The 19,668-nt window shown below is 38.7% G+C and overlaps 1 protein-coding gene across 3 annotated transcripts in view; it reads left to right on the forward strand.

The window, feature by feature from the left end:
• BEGAIN (brain enriched guanylate kinase associated) overlaps positions 1 to 14,058 on the forward strand; it is a 147,454-nt gene extending 133,396 nt beyond the window's left edge. For all 3 annotated transcript variants that reach the window (XM_071745575.1, XM_071745573.1, XM_071745574.1), the window contains 3 exons: positions 5,275 to 5,382; positions 8,612 to 8,695; positions 11,940 to 14,058. In XM_071745575.1, the coding sequence (XP_071601676.1) occupies positions 5,275 to 5,382; positions 8,612 to 8,695; positions 11,940 to 13,313 (1,566 nt within the window). In that variant the 3' untranslated portion in view covers positions 13,314 to 14,058. The remainder of the gene's footprint in view (positions 1 to 5,274; positions 5,383 to 8,611; positions 8,696 to 11,939) is intronic.
• The last annotated feature ends 5,610 nt before the right edge of the window (positions 14,059 to 19,668 follow it).

A 19,668-nucleotide genomic window follows, 5' to 3' on the forward strand; every position in this document is an offset into this window, starting at 1 on the left:
TGCATGCCAGTTAGCACAGCAGTCAAGTGGGGTCTGCTAACCATCATTTGTTATAGAGCTCACAAAATGGTTGAGTTTTCAAGGGACCTCTGAATGTCATCTGGTCTAACACCCTGTGCTCAAGCACCAAGAACAAGTTGCTCAGGAACATGTCCAGACAGCTTTTGAATATCTCCAGGGATAGAAACTCCACATCTCTGAGCAACGTTTTCCAGTGCTCAGTCAAACTCATGGTAAAAGTTTTCCCTCATGTTCAGATGGCATAATTTGTGATTCAGCTTGTGCCCATTGCCTCTCATCGTGTCACTGGGCACCACTGAAAATAGCCTGGCTTTGCATCCTCCTTTTGGGTATTTACACATTGATAGACCACACCTGAGCCTCTGGTTTATCAGCCACTCCTCCCAGCTTTGTGTTATTCACAACCACTCAGTTTTATCTTTCAGAGGATAATTTCAATAGGACTATGAAGTAACACTTTAAAATATAAAGACCTTGTTTTGAAAGTATGCCTCACACAAGCACTTGTTCACCAACTACAACCCACAGCATAACTATAAAATCATTGCAGTTGTTTAGCATATACCTTACAGCACCTATTAATATTTGCACTGAAAAGATCATAACTGGTCCTCTGACAAAAGTACTGAGTTAGCAATGTAACCAGACCAGTGTGGGTTTTCTCCAGTGAAAGTTCTGTCTTTCTCCTGGACAAGCACAGTAGTATAGAGAAAAAGGGAACAAAGTTCTTCCTGTATGTCAAAAAACACTGCAGTAACCCTCTGTCCTAGCAGACAGGATGGGATAGCAGTGCCACTTCGGTGGTATTTGTAACAGAACAAGTCTCTCTTTCTGTCTGTCATTCAGGTGTTACTTATTAAGAGGTTTTCCCAAAAGGATGTTTCTGGCCAGCCTTGATGGTCACTACTACCATTATATTATTCTCACAGCAGCACCAAAATGCTGCCCATTGAAATGTTCTTTACAGCAACATCAAGAAAGGATTTCCTTCACCTTGTGAGGAAAGGCTGACATTTCCACAGACCTGCACAGCTCATTTGCAAAATTGAGACTGATTTCAAAAGGTCTGTACACATCTCAAAGCTCCCACAGGACAGCAGAAATGACAGTATGCAGTCCAGCCTTGACTAATAGGCTGACACTGCTTTCCAGTAGGACTCTCTCCAGCTGCTGGAAAGCATTGAAGGGAGACAGAAACATTACCAGAGAGACAGCCGACTTTCAGGCTGCTTCATTTCTCTTGAAACACTAGAGTAGGAACATTTGTGTATCCACTAATACACAAGAAAAGCAGATCTTTCTATCCTGCTTTTGTTGCTTTCCAAAATACACTTATCTATTAGTTGTTCCATGCTATGCCAACCTAACAAAACTCTTTTCATTGCATTTATACCACAAGTAACAGATAAAGGGTCTAGAAAATACCAAACACCTTTGAAAGTCACACCTTATATTTTTATAGATCTCTGAAGATACAAAGGTGATGGTTGTAGTGAAATGAGGCAACCAGGTGCCACTAATTACCAGGTAGTGGGCATGAGCTTGTGTTAAGCCCACCTGTGCCTGATTAGGGCGGGCCCCAACTGTGCATGAGCAGGACTGGGGGGCCAATAAAAGGTGAGCTTCCAAACACAGGCTCAGCTCGCTCCTGAGCAGGCTAGCAGAGAGGTTAGTTGACTCTGGAACAGTGGCACTGAGCCAGGCTAACCAGTCCTGAGGGCACTTTTTGTGCACTTCTGCTGGGACATCTGTTGGACCTTGGAGCACCGTCCCCTAAGAGAGGTTTGTCTTACAACAGATGGTCACTATGATAGATACAAAATATAAGAAAAACAAGGTTCCAGACAGTGGTGATATCTTGTATTACATCATTTGATACTGTTGTGAAGAGCAATTACTCAGTTCCTTATCAGATCTGAGGAGGCAGTGAGGCTTATGCTAAATTCAGGCTAGGAGGAAGGGCTTTGAGAGCTTGGTTCCCCCAAAACTGATGTCCCTGCTGTGTACTGCTGGAGACAGCCAGAAGTATGAATTTGATCTGACTCAGATGTGGGCACAGAATTGCAGTTCTCTCAAGTTAGTCAGACACTGTGGAGCTGCATGCTTTCATGCTGGCTCTGTGCTGGGGGAGGAGGCAGAGACAAGATGCACTGAGATGACCCAGCACAGACTTCTGAATCCACCAGACACTCAGCCCATTGCAGCCTACAGATGTGGCATTCTGAAGTGGACTTCAGGAGCCCTCAGCCAGCTGTGAGCTATTGGCATATTAATAACACCATTAGCTTAATTTGTTATTAAGTTTTGAGAGTTTGTTAGCACCTGCAGAGCAGAAAGCATCACCCAAAGGAGAGGGGAGAGGCCACCAGCTTTATGAAAGTGCATTTAAAAACCTCCACATAAAAAGGGGTCTGCCAAAAGTAGTTATAAGTAAAATAGGCATTTCTATTTGTTACTAGCAATCATAGCCTTGATTATGATTATGATTCTTGTCCTTTCATGCCTGATATCTGTACCTAATGTTGAAAATATGATTGTCTGACTGCAACAATCCTTCTAGTTCAGAGATCCAGCACTACCATGCCACTCTTCCAGCTGCATCATATTCCCAAAGGTGGTGTCAGGATTAAATCTCTTCTTGCCACCAGTGGACCACACTAACATCTAGCTGAAGCCCTCAACTTTTGAAGTTGGACACACAGAATATGGTCCATATGCCAAAGCCTTTCAGGGTCATTTCCATCCTTAATCTACCTCACTTTGCCACAGAGGACTGACTGCTCATGTCAACAATACTGATTTAAAGAGAAAGATGGAAACATACTAGTTGAAAAGACTAGGACTGGCCTTTCTTTCTCACTCTCCCCCCTCCTCAGTACTTCTGAGATGTCTATGACTTTAGTGTCTAGCTGCTGACCTGCATAGTAAAAATTTGGACTGAGGTGAATTTTACAGTTCAACAAATATAAATGTTTTGGTTTTTTTTTTAAGCCGCACTTGGTCAGATATAAAGTCTGAAAAATATCAGACCAAAAGTTATCATAACTGAAATAAAATGAAACCATAATTCTGTCAGATTCAGCATAACTCAACGCAATGGAAAGTACAGCTTACAAAGACTGAATCTGCAGACTTGAGTTCCTCTCTGCAGTGAAGACTCTTAAACCTTGATCAGATGATCTTTCCTGAACTGTAAAATATATTGAGTCAAGTCCAATTTGGTTAGCCAAGAGTAACACCCACTGCAATCAGAGAGACTTGGAGCAAATGGAGGTCCTACAGATCAGCTGCCCTGGCATTGATGACAACTTGTCATACAAGGATTAATAAAATCTTCAATAAAAGTGGTTATTTGGAAGATTAAACCAGTACTCAGTGGGCCTGGAACCTTCAAAAGCATGAAATGATTCAGAAAATTGAGGGGACACATTTTCCCCAGGTACATAGGAAGATAGCAATGCCAACATAGCACTTGTCTACCTCATTACACAGCTAAATACCTTTGAAAATGTAATCTTCACTCATACTCTCAAAGGAGACAGATTTCTAGAAGTGCACAGATGTCCAGGAGGTTTGCAAAAACCCTACTTATTTAGATCACAATAAAATTGATGAGAGCTAAGGGCCTCACATAAAACCATGTTGATCTGCCTAACTAAAAAACACAGCCCTTAAAATCATGTGTCTTGCTCAAATCAGTGAGGCTGGAGCTCTTGCAAGCTCTCAAAGGCATGCTTTAGCTTTCCATGATACAGTCCCCAAGCAGACAGCAGGAACACCTGATCCATGGGAACAAAACCAGGAGAGGTGTTAAGCCTGAACCAGCCTCCAGGCACAGCTGTGCTGTCAGGACAGAGGTCTTGCAATAGCAGTGAACAGGAAGTCTGTTCAAAAGCTCACATTAAAACACGCCAGCCCAGACCTTCCCAAAGAGACTTCAATCATATCTGTGCTGCTTAAAGCGAGACATGGATCTGCATAGACCATTTGAGAGCGTGTTTTTCTTTAAATTGAAACTTAGGATGAGACTTGCCACTTCCAATTTAATTACTCTTCCTTAATATAGCCTGGTGTTTTGCAGCTGGGTGATTAACCTTGATGTTCGTTTGGACTTCACAACACACAACTCCCATTGCTGTCAATTAGCTGACAACACCGCCTGTGCGTTGACAGAATATTTTTGTGTGACCCTGGTGACACGGCATTTGGGAAATTTCAGTGGCTAATACAATCAGCCTGCTGGAGAAAGTCCTTCATAAATTATTCTAACAATTTTAGAATGAGCTGTGAGGTTGTGACTTTGTCACTGGTTTGAGTTTGCAAAACAGAATAGGTGTATACTAAAGACATTGAAACGTTGTTTTCTAAAAGATCCCTCCAGATAATTGATGAAGCTGCTTGTTATCATGGTCTTGTACAGCTCTGAGCACAAGGAAGATGCCTTGATCTCAGGTAGATCATGCAGAAGTTATCATACTTTTAATACTAATGCAAGTTTGGAGGTAGGATTATAAATGATTGCCACAAAATATTTTTTGTTATATGAGGTGCCACAATAAACACTGCAATATGAAAACAGGATACTGGATGGAAAGGGCAAGTGGCACTTTACTTTTCCCACTGATTTCTTTGCATGTATCATAGAGTTACAGCCTACTGGAAACAAGATTAAATTAGTGGGCAGCAAGAAGGTTGAATCAGACTATTTTCCTGTTATCCCACAGTGGGTCACATACTGCTAATGAGTCTGAACCCTGCAATCAGGCAAATACTCATTTTGAGAAACTAACAACCTCATTCAGGGCTTTTAAAGCAGCCAATGCAGTTATAATCCAAAAAGAAATTAAGCTCAGACACAGCTACTTTTCTTTCTGAATATTGTTCTTTCTCCCCAACAAGAATAGGAGCTAATGGTGTAAGTGAAACATTCTCAGAGCAAAAACCAGGAGAAGCCCAAGCCCCTTGCAGGTTAGAACCTTTGCCTTCTGATGAAGAAAGATTAAGTTAGTGCTTGATGAAATGCTTTTGCACAGTCTATCTAGAGCCTTTTGTGAAGGTTCCTGATGTGAGCTCAATTCAACCTTCGTATTTTCAAAGTGCATTGCCTCATCTGCTGAGTGAAAATAGCCAGTAAAATAAAAAATAAATCCTAGTCTGTTGTGCTTTTACCTGGAATGACATCAAACACTGGGCCTTTTCCTGAAATATTCTGACAGTAGAAAAAAAATACTGATGACTTTGTTTTCTACGCAGGGTCAACATTATGAAGAGGAAAAACGGGCTTTGAGCCATGAAATAATTGCACTCAATAATCACTTAATAGAGGCCAAGGTGACAATAGATAAGTTGTCAGAAGACAATGTAAGTATTGAATTATGGATACCACTTGATATTATATTCAGAAATAAATTATGCCATGCATTTGCCATGGAACTATAGCACAGTTTCTTATTGTTTACATAAAATGTAATTTGTCACCTCAACAGTTAACATTTATGTTTGATGCTCCCATCATTCGTTACATTCAGCCCTGGTTAAGCTATTGGATTGAGGTCAGACATTTAATTGATTTTATATTTCTTATTTAATTCATATTTAATTTTATTGATATGCTTATTCTTTAATTCTATTTTCTTTTTTCCTCATGAAAATCTAAGACATGGCATTATTTCCACATTGATTTTGTCATGGGTTTCAGTCTAGTACAGCAAACTGGTAGAAGCAAATGCTCAGATTTCCTACATGTACTGAGGATTCATCATAGAGATTTTAGGCACAGTATAAAGCCCAATATTTCCTTCAGTCTCTCTGGTCCTTCAGTCTTTGCTCACTAAGATGGGTTTCCCAGCACAGGTAAACTCTGCTAGCAGAAGGTAGGATTGACCCAACCTGGCCTCTCAGGTCACTGCAGGGAGCAGGAGTCAGGTTTTCCTTAGCTGGGGTTCATGTGCAACTATCCACAAATATAAAGCCAGCAAAGTAAGGAAGATTGCAGGCAATTAGTTCATTATTGTGCCATTCCTTAGACACTTAATAAAAATTCATCTACAGAAGACATTTTTTACTAGCATTTCTTGTTCAGAATCCTACATTCAAGCTTCCCACATTTCATATGAACTCTTAATCATATCAAGGAGCATTGGAGTCCATTAATATGCCTGTTAATGTGAATTTTGCCTGTGTGATTAGTGGCTTCTCAATGGAAACAAGAGTTCACAATCTGACCCTTTACTTTGCTGCTGAAACAACAGTTACTCCATAACTCTGATAGCTGTAACTGATGGGATGGGGTGAAAGCAAGAGGTGACATTTAGGTTTTAGAAGCACAGGTGTACATCCAGAATAATTCAACTGCAACCAGTGGAGCTATTTCAGATTTAAAATAGAAGGAAAAAAAAAAATGTGTAACACTCTCCCAGCTGGGATTACTCTACTTCAAGGATTCAGATTTGAGCCCAAACTTGAAGAAGCATTTTCAATATTCAAAACTATGTAAAGGCAGCTTAGACTGGACTGTAGTACTGAGTACTTATCTTCCAAGAACTACTCTGAACTGCTCTGAACATTAGAGAACAGCCCAGAAGCCTCAAGAAGTACCATTTCTTCACACTTGAGATTCTCAGACAAAATTCTGCACTTAGTTATGGAGCATCACTAATGAAAGTTTAAATTCCAAATTTTAAAATAAAAAGCTGTGAAGTAAAAAATTAATATTATACTTAAAAAGAATGTGCTATAGGTACCTAGTAACTATGTAACTCCTACATGTGGAGAAAATTTTTTGTCTTGCCAATATTTCTTCCTTTTATTATATTTCTCCTCATTCTTCTGACAGATATGTAAAATTATGCTTTTAATGCAAAAACATAGTTTAGACTATGGAAAACATTTTTGGCATTAATTGCACATTATTGTTCTAGTTACAGATGTGGCTAGTTTCCATTGAGATAAAGGACATTGAGAAATAAGTACACATGGCACATTCAACTCACATGTAATTTTTTCACAGTAATTTTTAAAGTTGCTAAAAATAAAGTGTTCAAAATGTTTTTTTTACTCTCCATGACAACTAGTCACAAAAACAGAGCCTCACAGCTTTTGAAGAAAGAATTACATTTTGGAATGATTTCATTTTTGTCTGCCTAGCAATGCCATACAGCACTTGGAGTACTTGTCTGTGCTATAGATTTGCAGCAATATATCATATACTTAACATGTATGCAACATGACAGAATCACGTGCTCATGCAACATCGTCTGCTTCTAAATTGAATTACTGGTTTCCTACTGTTTGCAGAAGCAGTGTACTAGTATAAATCTTTAAAGATTTACTTAAATGAATGTACATTTAAGGCAGAAGTAATATATACAAAAGCTCACACAGACACACAAAAAATACCCACAAAACAAGGGTCTTTGTAAAGGCCCTTGAATATGGAAATATAATAAACTAGTGATCATAGGAAAACTGCATTTACTATCCCCCTGCCTCAGAAACATCTTGTAACTCTTATTATTTCCATTTTTCCTTTTCATAGAATATTTCTTTATCACCTTTTAGAAGAACAAATTGGAAAGGTAAAAAATTTGCATGCAATAAAATGATAAAATGCAAATCATTTCAGCATTCAACACCTTTTCTCTATAAACATTTTCTAATTTTTACAGGTTAACACAGTCTGGTGTCCATAGTACCTTTAGGCCTTGCCTAATTCATCCATGCCCACCTATAATGTCAACGTTGGTTTTAATGGCACTTAGATCAGGAGAAGGAACATACAACTCTGACCTACAGAGACCCAAAGCTGCTGATTGAAAGATAGTTTCATTCATTTGTGTTAAATTAAATTTAGATGAAGGACAAATATATGTACTGGATTTTCCCACTAAAGAGACTGTGGGAGCAATTCAATACTAAAATAGTATAAACTGCTTGTTTAAATTCTCTTTTTCCCTGTGTGGAATTCTTAGGGTAATTTCTCACCCATTAAAAAATCCTTTTTCTGTATCATCAAATATTTGCAGTGACATTTAATATATTTGTATAGCTGCATACTGAAAGATATGAGAGGAGTCAGGAATCAGCAAGAAAGTTGCATAAGGAGACAAAGTCTTTCTTTTTAAAAAACAATACAGTGTGTATTTCTTCAGAGAAATTCTCCCACAGTCTCATAAGATTGTTTCAGCCTTTTCAGAATTATCTCAGTGCTGAGATGGGTAATACTCAGTAAATAGTGTCTGTCCTTAACTTTTCTTTTTGCTTAAAAGCTCACATTTATTGTAGCCTGTATAGTACCATGCACGTTACAGTGCAAAGTCCAGTTCCTGATGGTAAGTATCCATCTTTTGAAATTTAGATTACTGTTCTGTACTAACTTCTTAAAATTTTCTTTTTAGTAATTTTATCAGCCCTCACCGGGAAAAGGAGCAAACATATTCGGACTATGCAAGAAACATGTATTTCAAAGTTAAAATATGCTCCAAATTTCCCCAAAGTAATTTTTTTAAAGAATTGCTCAGGTGTGCAATAAAGGCTGAAAGCCACAAGCTATTTGCAAACTTTGAAAAACAGGTTATTTTTGTTTTTCTAGGAACTCTACAGGAAGGACTGCAATTTAGCTGCTCAGTTGCTCCAATGCAGCAAGAATTACGACAGGGCACATAAGCTTTCTGAGGTAATGTGACTCAACTCGGTGAATAATCAAATAAATAAATATCGAAAAAAATGTTATTTTACATACATCAATTCCAGAACTTTTTTGTTCTTAAGGCTTTGATTTTTCCACTCCCTCCCCCTTCCTTTAATCATGAGGAGGGGTTGTGCAAGTCCACAGGACTTGTGTCCAGTGCAGCTGAGGGAGATGATGACAAAATCACAGCCAGTGATGGAACTTGGAGGTATTCTCTCCCCAAAACCCAAAATCTATCCAATAGAATGGGCCTGCACTGATCAAATGAAAAATAAAGGTTTTATCAAAATCAAAGTGCTGAGAACTCTAGACTGCAAAATGCTGGGGGTGGGGGGCGGGTAGCAAAGGAGTGAGAGCAGGGAATTGACAAGCTGCAGGCATCAGAGATTCTGATATAATCAATTTTCCTCCTGAAGCTATTTTCCAGTCCAGCTAATTTCTAAACCTGAATTTTGAAACGGACTGACAGAACAAATATCTTTTTTTCTAAAGCACCCAGAGTACTGAATGACTGATTTCCAAGGTCTAAACTTTAATTAATAATCCTTGCTTCCAAGGAAACTAGGCTTGAGAAACAGCCATCTTAAAGGGTAGGCAAATATTACCTTAGTGAACAAGTCTGTCTTTAGGGATGCAGGCCCTACACAATGCAATAGCACCTTCTTCATGTGCATCAGTGAAGGTCATGGAGGAAAACCTTCCCTTCCTCAATCCCATCAGGCTAATGCCCCTAAATGGTCTCTCTTGTGCAATCCTGCAACAGTACAAAGCAAAATTGAATGTGGAATGCATAAACCATCTCTAAGCAGGTGAGCTGCTTCAGGGCACTAAACAACCCTGGTAAATACAGACAGAGAAAGACTTGTGTCAAACAGGCAAAGATTTTCTGGAACTGACAGAACTTCCGAACTGACCATTATTCTGGTCCTGTCATTTTGCCCTAGTAACTGACTTCCCTTAGCAATTCATATCCAGGAATTATCATATTCACACTTGAAAGTACACTACCTGTTAGCAAGAATTAAGACCTTAAAAGTACTTAGTGGTTCACTTTCAGAAAACTACTGCAAAAGTATGGTCTCCCCACAGTTCTATGGTGCCCCATTATACATAATTAAATAGGCAAAGTTTCCACTCATAAGTCCAAGTACTTTAACAAACATGAATGTGCTGTCACAGCCAATAAATTCCTTACAAGTGCAAATATTACCTGACAAAATATTGTACATTATCCAGAAGACTAAACTATGGTACAATATAGAAATATGACAGCAATAACATTTTAGCTATTCCAGTTTCCAGTGCAATGGCCAGAAAATAATGTTCTTTTCCTTAATGGATTTCTTAATCTAAGTAATGTACATAGAATAGATCAAACAGTGATGTTACAGGATACTACAATAATAGCTGCCCCATACAGCAGCTTCACATTAAATGAACTGTTTTTCTTTTCCTCATTTCAGTGGCAATTTACAGCAGCCCTATTTTATGACCTTTTTATTCAATCTTTGTTCCATCTCTACTTACTATAACGAATATTTCTGCCTGCCAGCAGACTGGCAATATCATTCTCTTTATTGCCAATGGAAGACATGTGATCTAATTAATATCATAATGATTAATCCAAAATATCATGGGAAGCCTGTTGGTGGAAAAAACACTCATCCTATTCCACCTTAGCAAGAATGTCCTTTCATAACATGCCATATTTTGAATACTCTGAGTCTGGGGGATCAAACAAATTTTTAAAACTTCCCAGTGAAGCTAAGAGAGAAGTTCCATATCTTACACAATGTGATATCATTAAAAGGAACAGGCGCTTTAAATTTCTCTTGACTAAAATAGACAGAGGACAGAACCACTTCAGTATTTGTAGTGTTTACCTCCTCTAGAGAAACAAAGTTAAGGAGGGAGTGAGGTTTCTAGGGCTTTAAGGGTATCCACTGATTATTTGGTAATGAGGAACTTGATTTCTAGTTACAAAAAGAAAGTTCTGAGTAACTCTGAGTTCAGCCAAGCATATAAGAGCTAAATTCTTAAGTGGGGTAAATCAACATGGATATCAAAAGAGTCACAAACTCAAAACTTAGTCCCAGCATGATTTCTTCTATTTCCAGCACAAAATACTGAGACACAGCTATCACACAGCTCTCTCTCATATCCTTGTTCAATTATTGCTAGAGATCTGAAATGAGCAAGGCAGACAAAATGAGACTGACAGGTGTGCTTGGTGATACCTGCATAGTCATTGCCTACCAGACTTTGGATCAGTGCCAAGGAATGTGGTCTCTCTGTTTCTTCAAGTCCAGATGATAGAATGGCAGGTGTAACCATGGTCCACAGAGATGATCCTGACTTTCTCAAAAAGCTGTATGATTTCTGATTCATAACAGACTTATTTACCAATTCTGACTAGTCTTTCTCAGGAATTATAAAGGAAATTCAGGTCTTAACTCTTCTTTCTGCCAGTGTATTAAGAAACTAGAAAAACAGTCAGCTAGCAGCTGCTGGAAGATGTTGAGGCTGATTGGATGGTTGATCTGACAAGCAGTGTCTGACTCCTGGGGCACAGAAACTGGTTTGATTTGCTTCTTCCCAGCAAAGGGACATTCCTGTCACAGCAGCCAGTTCCATTGCTTTAAGCATCAGTGACACCAACTCTCCTGCCTCTTCAAACAGCATTGTTTATCAAACGCAATGATGGGGGGCAGAAGCCAATTTGGCATCAGGTTGGAAGCAAGATGAGCTCAAAGAAAGGCAAGAAGGAAAGAATAAAAACGATCTCTTTCTCCTCTGTCCTCACCGCAGCAGAGACCTGCACACCCCCACACTCCAACTGCAAATCACAGCTGTAGACAGAGTCTGGGAAGTGCTGCTGTAGGCTGCAATTCCCTACCTGTTTTCTTTAATATTGTTGTTTACTACATTCTTTACATCATTCCTGTCTAACCTGAATACACATGAAAGGAAACCTTTCAGTTTTCTAGTTTTTTCTGTGAGAGGAAGTAGGTGAAGATTTCCAAATGTTAATAAATGAAAGCAATGTCCTTATGTTTGTTTTCAGAAATGCACAAAGAATGTGGCCACCACATTAGTCAAAGAACCATATACAGTGGGCTATGTGATATCATAAACAGCACCCATCTATCAATGTTGTATAAGTCCAAGCCTAAACCAGTATTGACAGGCACCCTTTTCTCCTGTTCCCTTTGCCTTCTCTTTGTTACAGCTACCATCTGACTTTCAGGAAAGAGTCAGCATCCATCTGGAAAAACATGGGTGCAGCCTTTCTGTCCCCTTGTGCCACTCATCTTACTCCGACACCATACCCACTTGCGTCATTGCCAAAGTACTGGAAAAACCAGATCCAAACAGCTTGTCTTCACACTTGTCCAGTCCATCTACAAGGGATCTCAATTTCCAGGAGCCTGATGGAAAACTCGGACAAAGGCCTCAGTACAAATCAGATATTTATTGCAGCGACACCGCCCTTTACTGCCCTGAGGAGAGGAGAAGGGAGAGGAGGCAGAGTATGGACACACAGGTGAAAGACGTGGGGTTCCTGCGGTCCCAGAACTCCACGGACAGCACTGTGGAAGAAGATGGTTTCCATTCCAGCTTCTCCCACGAAGCCTTCCCAGAGTACATTACCTCTCTGCCAACATCCAGCTCCTATTCCAGCTTCAGCGTCACATCTGAGGAGAAGGAGAATGCCCAAGCCAACACTCTGACAGCTTCTCAGCAAGCAATCTACATGAGCAACCGAGATGAACTCTTTGAAAGAAAGTCACCTGCAGGTTATGAGCATCAGGGAAGTCCTAGGTTTGCCAAGTCCAAACCTGCGCAGCACATGGAGCTGGCAGACGATAACGAGAACTCACCCACTTTTAGCAGGACTCTGCCTCCTTATGCAAGTGAACCTTTTCATTTCGCAGCCATAACACCACAGCAGGCTTTAGCGAATCAGAAAATGAGGAGCGAGTGCAGGAACACCCACCTCTCAGAGGAAGACTTGCCTGGGCGATGGAGGCAGCTGAGCGTGGAGGACATTGGTGCATACTCCTACAGGAACACTGACAGGCTGTCACCCTGTAGTTTTTCAGAGCAGTACTACAGCAGCCCGATTAAGAAGGGAGACAGCCGAACAAGCCCCATCTATGCTAGCTACAAAGCAGATAGCTGCTCAGAGGGAGATGATATCTGCCAAAGCAGACTTGTGGATTCTTGCTTCCTGAGAACAGATGGTGGCCTGAATATTGACATCAGCGCTAGCTGTAAACAGGACAAATTGCCCACTTACAAAACAAAAGAATCAAGAGACCAAAAAAATGAAAGGATCACAGTCCAGTTATGCAGTAGCAAAAGCATCGAAAATAGCCCAGTATTGAAAAGAGAGTATGTGGACGTGAGCCCCAACAGCTCAGCAGAGTCCCTCAATCAGAGTTCAGTGGAGGCTTCAGAAATCCACCAGTCTTCCATGGAGCAAGGAAGCCATTCGGGAATTCACAGCAAACAGCAGCAGTTTCAACGGACTGGGAGCACTGGGTTGAGTCGGAAGGACAGCCTTACAAAAGCACAATTATACGGAACCCTTCTCAACTAGGCATCTTCCAAATGGCAATAAGACAACAAACAAAAGGAAGCAAACAACGTTTGATACTTCTAGTGAATGATATGTTTCAGGAAACCTGAACCTTAAACAGAATTATTATAAAATATATATTCATAATAGTACTCTATGTTTAAAACAAAATCTCTTCAAAATGTTATACAGCACTTTTCACTTAACACCCTTTCCATGTGGGAGACTGTCCCCTCCCCTCTTTTATAAACCTGAAATATTTTTATAAACAAAATTGTATTTATTAGACTATCCTAAGCTATTTGAGCAGAATTCTTTTCCCTTCAAGCAGGTTTCTTATTTATTTTTGTGCATGAGGCCATCTGTGCCTAAACTCTTGGAAGAAAATGGTAAAGTCATGACAGCAGTGTCAAACAATAAAATCCACCAGACAAAATACCATGAAATGTCATGTGAAAACAGAACAAACAAGAATGGTGAATTTGAAGAATTATATTTTTTAAAAAGAATGGAATTGTATCTTAAGATATTTCATACAAATGTATTTATGAGTGACTAATGTATGCACAAGGTGATACTAATATTTTGTTCTTCTAATCCACTGTGTTTCTGCTTTCCTATTTTTCCTTGTATACTACCTCAAAAGTAATTGAGGGTTTCTTTGTCACATTTTCTGTAGGCTTGCATTTATATTGTCTAAAATGCATGCAGTGTCATAATTAATACTGTATTTTGCATTACTTAATAAAAGACACCAGTGGAGATATTCTGGGGTGGTTTTTTCCTCCATTAAAACAAACCCTGGGCAACAGAACATGGGATTGCTCTGGGTGGCATCAGTCCAGCAAAACTTCACGAGCAAAGATCCTGCTATCTAAGGGAGTCTCTTTCTTTGCAGGCTCCAGAGCACTGGTTCTCAGTCTGTGGCCCCTGGGTGTGGAGGTGCAGCTTCTCATCAGCCCATGAAAAGTAAACCAGGAAAACAAACAGTTTTCCACTGGGTGTGAATTCACCAGGCATGGCTCTGCACACTGAAAAGAAAATTGAAAACTACTTGAATACTTATGACTTAAGCTCCTCCTCCACTACACACACAACCAGCACAATCTTTCAGGTCTTTAGGACTGTTACTTTCCTCAATTGCAGTTTTTTTTCAGATGTAGCTTGGTATTTCTAAAAAAGAGATTTTTCTAAAGCTTAAGGAAAGTCTGGCTTTCTGTAGCCCATGGGGATTTCTCCCCCTGGGGTCTGGGAAGGCTTAGTTTTACCTCTAATTTTTGCATTTCCTCCACAGAGTTTTCTGTTTATCACCATTTCAGCACCAAGGAATGTACAGCTTGGACAGCAGCAGAAGGGAAAATGCAAATGGAGGAGAAAAACAAAATAGATTTTAAAAAAAATCCTGTGGATTTCCTTCCAAGCTTCAGTATTGATGATTGGTAACAGGCAGGATACAGCAATAAATATTTAATAAATATTATAAATCATATTTATTGAACACACACCCTATATTTGAAATACAAGCTCATGCATGGGCAAAAGCCTTACTTAGTGCAGTGTGTGGTAGTAATCAGTGAGATCACTGTGGAAATCAAAAATAGTTCCTTAAAAATATAAGTTATTACCTACCACTCAATTCATAAGAAAAAAATACATATTTTCTGCTGATTATCTGAAAGCAGTCACCTGGCTTTTAACTATGAAGCAGGTATACAGAACTGCTCATTGCCCACATAAGTATCTTAAATCATAAGGCCACAGGTTCAATGTATTTGACATAAACAGTTCCCACTGCTCTCCATATTCTTCATGGATAATATAAAAATTTGACCATTACTGGTGTGTGAAAGCACTTGCTGTGCTATTTGGAAAATCTGGCATCAATTGCTTACAGTTCCTCTGAGATCTGTAGCAGTTCTGTGAAGAACAATGGTAGCTAATAATATCACATAGCTAAGGCACAACATAGCTCTGAAGTGAGGCTTATTTCAGTTCAAAAGCTATAACACACCTATTGCTTTTATGCTCCCATACTTGCTCACACTGAGTATGCAGTAAATAGCGTTGGAGATCAAAAAAAAAGTTATTTTCCCTTCAAAGCACTAAGATGATAGAACACTGATGTGAAAAATTCTCACTGGTGACTCATTCAGTAACATGAATTTTAGACAATCTCCAAGGAAAGAAATTCATTTCTCTGGTCAATGAATACGAGGATTTGTATCCAAGAGGTGAAAATTAATTGTTATCTCACCTAAGAAAATATGTAAGCTATGAAACAATAAACCATGACATTTATGAACTGGAACACAGTATCAGACTAATCCTTTTATAATATCATTCATTACTTGACACTAAACAGATATTTTGGAAATTACACAAAATTAGGTTTCTGCTAGATATTATATCTCTGACTGTTTAATATCCTGACATATTATGCTCTTTCATACTACTGCAGTTTGAAAGTATGCTTCTATGCTTCACTTGACTCTTTTTCCCAGTATGTGTACTAATATGTAAATCAAACCCAGCCTTTTCAAGACAGTCAGCACTATTTTCCTTGTAAAATAGCCTATAACATTGGAGCATTTTCCTGTAACAAATTCTGTTTCAGAACACTATGTGTAACCTGTAACAAATTTCAAGTGAATCAGTCTAGAAAATTTATTCATAATCAATGTCCTGATTTTAATTTGTCCTTAATCAGAAAAATTGACAGCAACCTAGAAAATTTTCTATAAACATGAGAAAAAAAGCTGATACAACGCACAAAAATTTACTCAGGTTTATAGGTTTAACTATTCTTTGGTTTAGTTTTGGTTTGTTATTTTTTTTAAAAAAGAAGGCATTTAAAAGATTGTAGTTTGTTTGGGTTTTTTTTATAGCATATTCTCTCTTGATTTCTTGAGACAACCACAGAGAGAGGCCTGAGGCAAGAGACTAGAAAGATACTACATCTTTTGACAATATATTTGCATTTTCTTTGTGGTGGTGATTTAAGTTTTTGCTTACCTTCAGTTTTCACATGGGAAGGAGAAAAATCCTGTCATGGAGAAGATTTTTGGACTATGTCACCAGAGGTATTTACAACCGACTGCCCACTTTTTTTCACTTGGTTTCTCCAGTCTAACTGTTGTGCCACCAGCCAACATGTTTGGCCTAAGTACAGATTTGATGGTCACTGAGATTTCATGAAATTGAACCTGGTTAAAAAGAGACATAGTAGATGGCAAGAAAGGAAATCAATAATATCTTGTTCAGAATGTCAAGATATGTTTTGACCCAAGTGGAAAGGGTGATGGGCCTGACTGCTGCAGTGTTCCTCAGAGCACTTGTCTTTCATAGGGCATTTCCAATGGACAGCAGCATCTGAAACATTGTCCTCAGAACAGCCTACTTCTATTTTTAATTCAAACTGGGTGTGGTTCAATGAACTGGGCACTACTTTTATGTTCATTTAAAGTCAGTTAGCTCCAGTGATGCAAAAGAAGTCTTCAACCAAAGAACAATGTTCCAGACCCCTCCACTCCAAATAGCTTTTCCCAGTGACATAAATGTTCAATTTACTCTTAAGTATTACAAAAATGCCAAGATGTCCATATGTTGTCACATTTTCCATGTGACATCAGAAATAGTCCAATTCTGTTCCAAAATTCTGTATGCAGGTGACTAAAGCAGGATTTTTTTGTTTTGATTGTTCTGATGCTTTTGCCATGAGTAAGAACAGAAAGGATGAAGAAAAGAAGTGGCAGTCCTCAACAATGCAATGAAGTAGAAGATGAGAAATGTCCTTTTAAAGAATGAAAACTGAAAGCAACTTGTACACGACACAGAACAATGAAAGACAAAGAAGGCTGAAAGAGATCATAGTGAAACATATCAAATCACATATTAAAACAGATAAGCATTCAAAAATGATACTAGAAAAATAGTGTACAATTTAGAAACAACAACAGGTATTATGAAATTAAGTAAAGCAAATGCATTTTCTGAGATGTGAAAATAGTTTTTCCCATTCCAAATTAAGTAAAAAAAATCCAATATTGGTTCTTGACATGTATCACCTCCGTTTAAGTTTTTTAGAAGCCTAGAAACAGTTAAAATATCTGTTACAGTCCTGACAAGCCATACAATAGTTGGTTTTCAGTTCAAAAGTTTCTAACTTCTTCTCCTAAATGAGAAAATTTATCAAACTAATTATTTACCCTTCCAGCACTTTCAATTAAAAAAAAAAATTCAATGCCAACATCTATTACAGAGTACGAGTAAATGCTACTTAGATTAATTTCCCCTTGTTTAATTTTTAAATACTAATTTACATCCTTTGGACTTTCCTCTAAAATTCTTATCTCCATTCATATTTACAGTCTTGTAGATCTTTCAGAATATTACAATATCTCTCCTTAAATACTGCTTAATTGTGCAGATGCAGAGTTTTCAATTTTTTCTTTGGAAGAGACTCCTTTCAGGGCTGTTTCTTTTCCTCCTCACTTTTCTCCTCCTGAACACCAAAATATTTTATTATGAATACTGGGTTGCTGAAAACCACTGTACAAAAATGCAGTATATGGAAAGGAGGAGACTACCCAGATCAAAGACACCGCATGAGCAATGCTTCCAGCACTGAAAATGACAGTAACTCTGGGTAGATGGTCACAGACATCCATAAGCAAAGCCTCACTTAAATGAAGTGTATTTTAAAATATAGCCAAATTTAAAGATTTGTATTTTGATGCAAAGAATGCCAATCCATGTTTCTAGAATGGGATCTTGTCTCCTAGAAATCAGTGCATTTGAAAAGCAGGCATTTTTATATACTTCTCTTTTGTGTTGTCTGGAATTTCTTCAGCACTTAAACAGTAGCATCTGGATATTTTCAAAGAACTTTAGGTTTGCTCATGATAGACTTGAGCCCTGTAGAGTTGGTTTGTAGGCTCTAGTGTCTCTCCCAAAACTAATAGATCTGAATACCAGGATTTCTAAGCCTGGAAGCCCCATAGAGAAGTTGCACTTCCACCCCTAGACATCCATGTTACTTCTTAAAAAAGGGCTAAGGCAACTTTTTAAAAGTACCTTGGGTCTTAAAACAGTCATCGGCATAAGCAGCATCTTCTGATGACCATCAGCCAGACAAACTAAACCTTGGCATGTTTCTGTCTGCATGGTCTTATAACAATATTATCAAGATTTTCTTTGGTGTTCCAATCTTTCCTCCATGTCTTATAAAAAAACCCACATTGTTATACACCAACTTCAGTGATTCAGTCATTCTTCAGGAGCCTGTCTCTCACTACAGACCCTCTCTCCTGTTGTTTACTCTTTGGTATTATCTTAAGACTGTATTAGCAAAGCCATTCTCAGTTGCTGAGAGCTTTTGTTTAGCTGAAGCTAAAAAGAATAACTTGAATTCTCATGCAATGAAAGGTTTTACTGGTTGTGCAGTGAATGCACTTCCACTGACATTCAGAATGCACATTCACTGACATTGCCCTTTTCACTTGCTGGTTTTACGCTTTTATTTTGTGGAAAAATATATCTTTTTGGGTTTTTTCTCCCCTTGCTTGGGAAAGCTTCTGTTGTGTTTCTTTTTCACTTTCAGTACAATATCTTTTATCTCTTAGATCCAATAGCTGCCTCCCTCAAAAAAACAAAACAAAACAAAACAAAACCAACCAAACAAACAAAAAGCCCACAATTATCAATTTCTTAATTCTTCCATATGTGTTTTCTAAACAAAGTAATGAATGCTTCAGGAGAAACTTGACCTCAGGAGTGTGCACTGCAATGCTCTGCCAAACAGAAAAACCTCCTGAGAACCTCCTTGCAGCTTTTGGAGGCTGCTGGTAAGAACTCCCTGAGCTCTTTTTTATACTTCTACAGCAACCATGCTGCAGAGGAGTGCACCCTCTTTTCTGCACTCTTCTCCAGGCTGCCAATGCTCTACAGACTACACCTGTAGTTGTAGTGACAAGGTGCTTCCTACCCCCACCTCCTCCTTTACTAAGGCAAGAATCATCCCTGCAGACAGTTTCCTCCCAGAGCAGGGAGTCGTTATCTGTTAGGGCCAAAACTTTGATTGATACAAGATGCAGTGATTGGAAAAGATCCCTGATGGGAGTTAAACACCTTCTCAGCAGCACACCCATCACTGACATATATACATTAATACTCTAATTATGATTATTCAGAAAAACTCTTGGTTTTGAAGTCAGCTCTAATGAATTCATATTTAAATTTATTCACCCATCTAGATTTTTTCTGTGTAATTTATGAATCAGAGCAGACACACACACGAGGTGCAGAGCCACAGCAATATTTACTATCCTGCGCTGAGCAATGACAGCCCTATGATTTAGAAGAAGAGAAACAGCAGCAA

The sequence above is a fragment of the Heliangelus exortis genome, chromosome 5 (assembly GCF_036169615.1).
Source record: "Heliangelus exortis chromosome 5, bHelExo1.hap1, whole genome shotgun sequence".
Lineage (NCBI taxonomy): Eukaryota > Metazoa > Chordata > Aves > Apodiformes > Trochilidae > Heliangelus > Heliangelus exortis.